Consider the following 9,733-nt stretch of genomic DNA (forward strand, 5'->3'; position numbering starts at 1 on the left):
GAGTGTTCTGATGGTTGGTCCCAAGTAAAGGCTTGGGTAAAGCAGTGTCCATCCATCAGCAACACTGGCCCAGAATGCAAATCCACTGGCTATGTGTTTCCAGATCATTTCTACAGGTGCCTTCACAGGTTGATGCTCTAGCATCCCAGACCCTGAAATTACTTAAAGGGACACAAAAATTGCACAGATGCCCCTAAACAACTACGATTCCTACACAGACACTGAAGGCTTTACCTGAACGAGGACATGGATCCAGATAAGTGATTCCTAAGGATCTCAGGAGTGTGTCCATGCCCAACTGAGGCATGGCAAGGGAGGGGGTGAATATGGCCCAGGATAGCCACTGGATTGTTCTGGATTCTACTTAGTGGTTTAAATGCTCCTTTTACAATTCCATATTTGTAAGTTTGGGTTTCATTAACATCTCTTAAAATCTGTAAGAAAAATTAAAAAAAATGTACACTCGGATGCATCTCTTTCCTCCTCCGATCAGAGATAACTGAAGCCACGAGGGGCCAATATCCCCAGAGCTGAGGATATTACACCTGGTTTTTCTCGGCGAACCATCTCGGATTCTTTCATCCTCTTATAAAGAAAAAGTGAAAAATCATAAAAATAGAAAAATTTAGCAGAATCATAGAGAACTTGCCTTTTTCTCCTCTCTCGGGGAGTATCTATAAACCGTATGGAGAAGAAAAAGAAAGAGAATAGAAATCATTCTGTGCTCCAAAAAAGAGATACTTTTAAGGAAAGAAAACCCAGGATGACAAATTATTTCTTGAGCAGTTAAAAAGTCTTTCAGGCATTTGCCCTCACTTTATACAAATGATGTTCAATGACTAGTGCACTATTAAAAGAAGCAATAGGGTTAGGTTAGGGTTAGGTTAACCCCTATTTCTCTTCTTATCTGAGATGCCCGAAATCAGCATCAGGGGCTTCGTGAACCTTCTGACAGTCCATTTTTGCTTATCTTTATCCTCATAAGTAACTTGCAATCCAATTTAGTAACATTAAATGGTACAACCTAAACTATTTTAATAAGGATTTCTCTTAATTGGTTTTAATTCATTAACATCAGTGGGTAATTTTTTTTTTTTTCCCCAGTGAATGCATGCCATCTTCTAAGGCGGCAAGTCAGTGGGAAACGCAGGCTCCCTCACAGACCGCCCTCTTACAGCACAATTAATGGGGGCTACTGACTCCGGGCGGAGCCCGGGGGCACGTCCACGGCTTGGGGAAGGAGGCCAGGCTTTCTATGGAATGCTTCAGTGAAAGGTTACCAGGGGAACAGAGCAGGGAATTATTGTAACACAACCAAGGACTTTAATTGAGATCTAATTAAGCCAGGCAAGGCGCACACATGGAAAGGGGAGGCATCGATCTTCCTACAACACTGTGGAAATTGGGAATTTCCACAGCCTCGTTCTCTCAAGTTAAACGTACACAGATCCCACTATTAAGATTACTGAATGTGGCTATCGTTCTTCAAAATCTAGCTGACCTACAGCTTATCATTTACCAAAGCTATAAATAGAAGCAGATTTCTTAAAAAAAAGTAATAAATAAATAAAAATCTGAATTAGACCTCCCCACACAATATCTGAGGAATTTCACTCCAGGCACTTCTTTCTCTTGGTTTTCTTCATGCCTGTTAGTACCCTGTCTGTCAAAGTCCAAGACCACCCCTCGCCAGAGGCACTCCACAGGGAGACAGTGCCCTGTGTCGAATCTCACAGCTCTTGAAAAAGCTAACAGATCAACCAATAGCCAAGGGCCAAAGATGGAGAGAGATCTTCGGGACTGCCTCGTGGGGAAGACCTATCCCAGGGGATTCAAGCACTGCTCTCCCGACACACCTTCCTCACCCGACAAGCTGAGAAAAACAAAGGAGAACAAACGTACTACAACACTATGCCCCAAGGAAAGAGACACGTGCCCTCATGGTGAAGACAGGATGGATTCACACAACTGGGTAGAACATGTAGGTTGACAGCAAGGCTTGCTGGCAGGGATCCTGGTTGGTGGGGGGAGACTGTGGGTCCCAGGACAGTTAGGGGGCATCACTAAGCTGAAACGCCGAACGGATGGTGTGGTGTCGCGTCAGCAAAGAGGACACTGTGCTACAAGGAGCAGGGCTCAATCAGAGGAGAATGGAGAGTTTGGCTGATCCTAGTTCTTACAGGCCGTTGGCAGCGCAGGACGCATATTTCTGAACCCTGAGCATGTGGTGTGGCCAGAGAGAGGATCTGTGACACTCCGCAGTTTGGGTCCTGTCTGATCCAGCCCCAATCCCGTCATTAAAAGTGAAGATGAGGGTCTGCACCGGGGCTGGGTCTTGTGAAGAAGGGTTAGCAGAATTCAGTGTGTGGCTTTCTCCTTGTGGAAAAGACTAGACATGAATTTTTGAGCCAAGATCTATGAAGATCTTCCCTTCTGTTTGGTGTTTGAAAGCTCATTTTGTATCTTTTTTTTTTTTTAACCCATGCTGCACTTCGCCATGTTTAACATTGCAAATTTCACACATGTATAAAGTCATGCAGATGAATGATTTTACCTTTGCCTGCACCTACATCAGGTGGAGGAATACCAGCTTTAATGAAGGGAAACAGAAATAGGACACTATATAGTTAGATGTAACACACCCATGAGCATGTAAAGCGATATAAAAACACTTATTAAAATGCCAAAGCATGCAAGAAGAATGAAGGGTCAGGTACGGGGACCAAGATACGCTGGTGTCCCCAACCTTACACAGCAACCAAATCCACACATGCCTTAAGGTGCATTATTTATATTTTCCTCTTTCGGAACACGGCTTAGGGTATGTCGAACCCATTCAAACCCATTTGTGGGTAGAAATGTCAATTCCTCATGCTAAGGAAGAAAATCAAACACATAACCCTCAAGTAATTCTACGATTTGGCGACATGCAAAATCAGAAAATCTATAAAATGCAAAATCAGAAAATCTTCTATAAAATGTTTGGATATTTTCACTGAACCAAAATTCTTTTCAAAATTATTTTTTTTCAAGTTGGAAAGGAAGTATTCATTCCTTTTCTTGGTACTCTGATGAGACTATTTTGCTTTCCTGGTACCAGACGGCATACCAAAATACCAAGTCCTGTGCCCAAACACAAAGTAAATGCCCTATTTTGTAACAGTTTTGTATTCCTCGCTAGAAACCCTCAGCCAGTGTGTGGCCTAGCATACTATCTTCTGGTGACCTGAGACCAGAACCAGAAGGACATCTATTTATTTCATAAGGATGCGCGTGGATGTGTGCATGTGCTTGACTCTATCGATGTCAGGATGGGAGTTTACAAACAAGTGTTTGCATCAGTTGGGTAAGATGGATTCTCCGTGGGAAGAAGGAAAGAGAAGGCATACACTTGGGGGCAAGACTCGGGTCTCATAACACTTAGAGTTACGTGAATTTTATACATACCCATCTTACCTTCATCCACGTTTGTCACTGCCTCCTCTGTTATTTGACTTCCTGATCCTGCCGCTGTTTGTGCATAGAAATAAAACTTATACCGCGTGCTGAAATTTAAATTTTTTAAAGTCCACCGCGTCTTGTTGGCAGGAATTTTCAGATCCACCAGCGGTCCCAACTCGTGGGTGCTGTTAACTGGCAACAAGAAGTAAAAGAGAAGTGCATCCCTCAATAATTGCTATAGGAATACTGTTTTTTAAAAAAAATATTTGACGGAGATCACAAGTAGGCAGAGAGGCAGGCAGAGAGAGAGAGAGGAGGAAGCAGAGGGAAAAAAGCTCTCTCCCCGCTGAGCAGAGAGCCCGGTGAGGGACTTGATCCCAGGACCCTGAGATCATGACCCGAACCAAAGGCAGAGGCGTTAACCCACTGAGCCACCAGGTGCCCCTTCTATAGGAATACTATTATAAATGAATGCATCAAGCAAAAATGTGGAACTTGGATTACATTCCCTGTATAATCCTCTTCGCTCCTTGCCTACTGTAACTGTCATTAGCCGTTTACAACTCCGACACGATCGCAAACAGGGGGAAAAAGATTCCCCACCCATTGATAAGCGAGGGGAATTTTACGGCTGAATTCCAACAGCATCTCTTTTCTCTGTGTTTTGGCCGGTGGTGTCAGGTACTGATAATCCCAAACTTGTCCTCAGAGGCCTCGCCTCGTGCCAAAGGAACCCCTTCCTTCCTCTCTTTCTTCCCTCCCTCCTTTCTTTCTTTTTACCATTTTCCAGTTACAGATAACTAACGCCTACCTAATCTAACAGTGGCATCCACCCCACGCTCAAAGGTGGTAGGATTCTAGAGCTGCTTGATTTTCTATAGCATGTATGTCTTTAGAAAATCTGATGTGAAATTCCTTCTAGAACCATCATGGGAAGGTCTATGTGTATATTCTACAATGCTAAAGAAATAACCAGTTTGTCTTTTAAGAAAACAGCTAAGTTTTTTCCCTTGTGAAGCCATATTCCTCCCTTTCCTTCTCCCAATAACTTACTTGGCTGATATTTTAAGGTGTATTCAGTCAAAATGCCATTCGGGCGGCTCGGGGGGTCCCATTCCAGAGTGAGGGAGTCTAGCGTCGGGTTAACAATCTTCAAAGAGGACGGAGCACTGGGGACTTAGAGTGAGAACGCAGAGTCAACAAAAGGGTTTTTCAGATGTTTCAAAGTGTATTCAGGGGACATGCTGTAACACGTTCGCCTCAGTCACTGAGGTTTTCTGTAACTCACTCTCGCTCCCGATGCAGCCAACACTGCACTCCCAGAAAGCCACGGCGAGAACCCACCCAGCTATTCTCTTCCTCCTTTTCCTCATCATTTCCATTCAGATTCATCCAAGTCATCCTCCAAAATACATAAAGACTTTGCCTCTAGATGGATCCAAACCGGTATTTTTAAAGGAGATGGTACTTGTTTTGTGAATGGTGTCTTAATAAAAGCAAACTGGTGACTAAATGAATCTATTCTAACCAGACCTTGGAGTAGACACAGCTGTGTTCTGGGCTATTAAGAACTGTTTTCTCCGACAAACCAGGTGTCCCCAAACAGCCAGAACACCCTGCCTGCTGGGCTCTGGGCGTGAGCCAGCCTGCCCAGGTGCAGAGTGGTTCTCATCCGGAGAGCTGACAGACGCCCAGAGTCTCGCGGCGGTGGACAAAAGCCGGGCGCTGGCAGACTGCTCCCCATGCCCCCCACCCCCCGGCTCTGAGGACGACCCGCAGGGTGTCAGGTTCTCTATGGCAAAGGCTGGCAGATGACCAGAGGACACGCGCACGGTCTTCTTTTATTCACTTCCTCATGAGGGTGATGGATGAGGCGGCTCTCCCTCACACTCCTCTATGCATCCACCATATTTCCAAGGTCCCTTAATGGCACCCCTTATCTCTCCCGTCACTTTCGCCAGAAACCCAGGAGTCAACCTGAACTTCCACCTCTGCCTCATTTCCTCCATCTCCCGGGACACTACATCCTGTCAGTTCTACCTCGTATGTCTCAACCACATCCATTCCCGACTTTCCCTCTACCACTTCCCCACTTCGGGCCCTCGGTGGCCTTTGCCTGGGCCTAGAAGAGTCCTGGCACATAGTTCTCCGCTTCCCCAAGCCCCTCATCTCAGAATCTGGCGATAGCCAAAAACCCTCTCCAGAGAAATAAACACATATTGTATATAAAGTTGGGGGTTTGTGGAACTCCTTAAACCCATTGACCGCCCCCCCCCCCAGGAGACTACAGTCTTCAGGTGAAGAGCCTCCGGCTTACAGGTTAATGTCCATAGCATGTAAGTCCATCCATGGTATGGGTCCCCCTTCGCTGACCTTCCTCTCTTTCCTCACCATTCCTGGCTGCACAACTTCCAGTTCCCTGAAGGAGCCATGATGCTTTGTACCATTGTGACTGGTGGGCACACTACCTCCTCTCTTCTTTAACCTTTAACTCACCGGTCATCTCTACCATGACACCTTCCTTGAACCATCTCAAGGAGCCGTGTGAGGTCTCACTAAGAAAGCCTTGAGAGGAAGAGGTCTTAACCTCTGAAGGAGCAATGGCCCGGGGACAAGCAATTGTCATAGGACGGGAGCTGGGACGCAGGATGACCCTCAGAGAATGTTGGTCAGGTGCCAACATCGCGAGCCCTTCAAAGGAGCCAGGACCCATTTTGCTGTTGAACTACTTGTATCAAAAAGACCTAAGGAATCCACAGAAGTTATCTGGCTCACTTTAAATTATGAGCTTGAAGCAAAATTCAAATGGGTGAATCCTTGCCTTTCTTACTCCGCTGTCCTCTCCCTCACCTGCTAGGCTCCCATGTCCCTGTGCCCAAACTCCTCGCGCCCAACCCTGCATTGATGGATATTTGATCCTCCCTCCCTCTCCCCTTCCAATGGCCCCTTCTTGCAAAGCTTTTCCTTCTCTTTGCAACCCATTTTATCAAGACTTCCAACCTTCTACCTTGGCTCAACTTCAGCAGCAATGATGAAGGTGCACCGGGAAAGAAGTCAACTACAACTGACAGGATTATTTGTCTTCCTGGTGTTTTTCTTAGGTTAGCACATCAGTGCTCATGCTTTTCAGATGAAGGAACACGAGGCTTAGAGAAGTTGCAGAACTCCCTTCAGGTCAGAAAGTTAATGACCCAAATAAACATCAAAGTAGCAAGGTTTGGGGCCGTCTGACTAAGTGTGTAGAAAAACTTTAGTCAGGAAAGGGGAGCTCGGGGCAGCCTCCCACGTACCCTCTGGCCACACATATGAGCTGAACTACACCTTTGTGGGGCCCCTTCTGTCAGGCAAATTCTCTCAGGAGGCGCCGAATGTCCTAAGATCTGAGTCACGTCCGCCCCCTACCTCCTTCTGGAGTAGTAAAGACTCTGTCGGGGCTGGCCGGGCCCTCCCCTTTCCCGTTGACCACACGGACGTTCAGTGTGTAGTGGCTGAAGGGCTCCAGGCCAGGCAGCATGCCATGAGTCTTGCTTCCCTGGAAAGTGAGGATCTTTTTCTCAAGATGGCGTCTGTTTCTCTTAGACGAACTCTGTGCCTTCCAGTAGTAAATCTGAAAGAGCAGGGGCAAATGTCAGCATGGATAAGGGAGCAAATGAGATTCTTCACGAAATTCAAGGCTTATGCTGTGTCCTAGGAAAGGTCCTTGGTGTATGTTAGAAGAAGATTCCTGGCAAAACCGAGAGATTCTGATTATGAGGTGAGATGGTAGAAACCCAAACCTACTGAAGGAAATGGAACTGAGAACACGTGAGGTAGCTAGACTGTAGACCACTGGGTTGGAGGAGTGTGAGGGAAATAAATGGAACAGGATGACCCCCCCCACAGATCTCTCTAGAACATAAGGGAAGGGAAGATGATGGAAGGATTGAAGCGTTTTACTTGTATCAAATATTCTAAAAACAAAATTACTGGCCAGTATTTACATACTTCTCCAGAGCTAATACAGTATCACATGCAATAGATCATTTAATTTAATCCTAAAAGCCATGGTGAAGATTTTATTATTATTATGCCTTTAGCACAGATGAACCCTGGGACCGCCGAGTGCCTTGCCCCCAGCCACTGGACTCCAAAGCCGCGGTGGATCCTCCATTCCAAGTCTAGGGCTTTCTCACTAAGCCAAATGGCATCACTTTGTCAAAAATACATTTTTATTTTATTTTATTATTATTATTATTTTTGGGGGGGTATTAAGTGGCAGGCACAGGTTTGGGAAAAATGGGTAAGCGAAGGGTTGATTAACATTGGTTAAAAATCCAGAACTGCTGCTTAATAAGTCCTCTTAAATTCTTCTTAGAATTTTAAAGAGAAGTCAACAATCCAGCAATGTTAGGATAAAAAAAAACCCATGGACTACGATGCAGTGCCTAAAGTGATCTCTAGGGGTCAGTGTTAATGAATCAAGCTGTGACTTTCTTCCTGGGTGCAAAACCAGCTCAGGGCCCAAATCTCTACACATTAGTCTTTCTGAGCTTCCCAAGAACAAAGATTAGTGATGGTCATAAGAATGACCCTTTTGGGACTATATGAGTTTGATGTATAATCTGTATGATTTTTTTTAAATGCATATTATTTTCGGAATATTTTTGTGTGTTTAACACACGTGGTCAGTATTGCTTTAAAGCTAGAGCATTTGGTTGTATTTTCATTTCTTAAAGACTAGTTTTCCCCATTTTGTGCCTCCGTTATTGTTTAGTTGGAAGAATTTTAGGTTACCTGTGGGAAAAAGGGAGAAAACAGGTTCTTTTTTTGCCCCCACTTGGATGCAGTGAGGTTTTGCCTCTGCTCTGGCTAGGGTTCTTGAGACCTGGCTGGTCTGAGGTAATAAGCCAGATGAATTCTCAAGGTCTACGACCAAGAGAAGTGCATCCAGCATTTGCTGAGGGCTTGTTCCTACAGAAAGATTGCAGAAAAAGCTCCTTTCACTTGCCCGATAGCCTTGCAGGTGTCCTCGGATACTTTTCAGAGGTACGGGGTCCCAGTGCACCTCAGCTAAGGTACTGTTCACCACGTTGACACGCACATTTCCGGGAGCCACCATTGGGACTAGGGAAAAACAGGAAAGGGGGCAGAAGTATCAACGTTATTTTGAATTTCATGCAAAAATGCCACTAACAAGTTTGGCTTGAAGTATGACCCAGCTTTATTCTATGGACTACCAAGGATCGAGAGTAGATTTTTTTTGGTATCTGCTCATCTGACTTGGTGAGAATTATGTATCTTTTTCAAAAGTATCAACACTTGGCATTTTGAATTTATTATTATTATTATTATTTTTACATAGCAGGCTGTCTGCATGCTGGAACATTGAGCAAAATAACGGCCACCTGTGTCCCTCCCAACCTAAGCACCCTCTAGAAATGGCCTTGGCTTGCATCTTGGTAAGTCTGTTTCACTGGTATCAATGCAAGTATCATTGAAACAAGATCAAACACTTACGGTCTTCTCCAGAATGCCCCATGACCACGGCTGGCTCTGGAGCAAAGCCCACGTCATTCAGAGCCTGCACCTTTATCAGGTATGGAACGAAGGTTGGTGTGCCCGAGACAATGTATTTGGATACGTTTGCTACCACCACAGACGTCCACTCATCGTCTCCATCTTTCTGGCGCCAGCTCACTTTGTACTGAAGGCCTGGCCCATTAGATTCGAAACCATTCAATGGCTAGAAGAGAAGCCAAATAATCAGAGCTTATAAAACAGATAGACTGAGCAAACTTTTCCTGGAACACCAAATTCAGTTCCCAGACTTAAGGAAAGTGAGCACTGAAATGCTAAAATGCCAGCTATTAATGTCCTCCAGGGACCTTTTATTTATTTATTTATTTGTTTATTTCCCCATTAGTGATGAGATTCAAAGCTTGTTTGGGATCAACATTTCAAAGGTTGTTAATTTCTATCTTGAAGTTGTAAATACCACATAAGCCTCTCAAACTCGGGCTCCACAGTCAAGGGTGGGTGACTTAAAGCATTTCAGTTACATAGTTTACTTTATACATTTCTGTTTGTGTGATAGTACATCATTGTCTATTTTGCTCAGAGCCAGAAACTTGTGAACTGCTTCTTTCTTTCTTTTCTTTCCTTCTTTTTTTTTTTTTTAAGATTTTATTTATTTATTTGACAGGCAGAGATCACAGGTAGGCAGAGAGGCAGGCAGAGAGAGAGGAAGGGAAGCAGGCTCCCCGCTGAGCAGAGAGCTGATGTGAGGCTTGATCCCAGGATCCTGGGATCACGA

At 44.9% G+C, this 9,733-nt stretch overlaps 1 protein-coding gene across 20 annotated transcripts in view; it reads right to left on the reverse strand.

Annotated features, from left to right (window-relative positions):
• The window catches only part of NRCAM (neuronal cell adhesion molecule), a 266,933-nt gene that overhangs the window by 22,119 nt on the left and 235,081 nt on the right, over window positions 1–9,733 (reverse strand). For 7 of the 20 annotated variants that reach the window (XM_059397053.1, XM_059397060.1, XM_059397055.1 and 4 more), the window contains 6 exons: window positions 8,938–9,163; window positions 8,429–8,544; window positions 6,844–7,048; window positions 4,495–4,617; window positions 3,448–3,633; window positions 2,555–2,590 (listed from right to left, as the gene is read on the reverse strand). In XM_059397053.1, the coding sequence (XP_059253036.1) occupies window positions 2,555–2,590; window positions 3,448–3,633; window positions 4,495–4,617; window positions 6,844–7,048; window positions 8,429–8,544; window positions 8,938–9,163 (892 nt within the window). The remainder of the gene's footprint in view (window positions 1–2,554; window positions 2,591–3,447; window positions 3,634–4,494; window positions 4,618–6,843; window positions 7,049–8,428; window positions 8,545–8,937; window positions 9,164–9,733) is intronic. The other 13 variants (XM_059397071.1, XM_059397067.1, XM_059397069.1 and 10 more) reach the window with 3 other exon arrangements.

This window comes from Mustela nigripes, chromosome 4 (assembly GCF_022355385.1).
Source record: "Mustela nigripes isolate SB6536 chromosome 4, MUSNIG.SB6536, whole genome shotgun sequence".
Classification (NCBI taxonomy): domain Eukaryota; kingdom Metazoa; phylum Chordata; class Mammalia; order Carnivora; family Mustelidae; genus Mustela; species Mustela nigripes.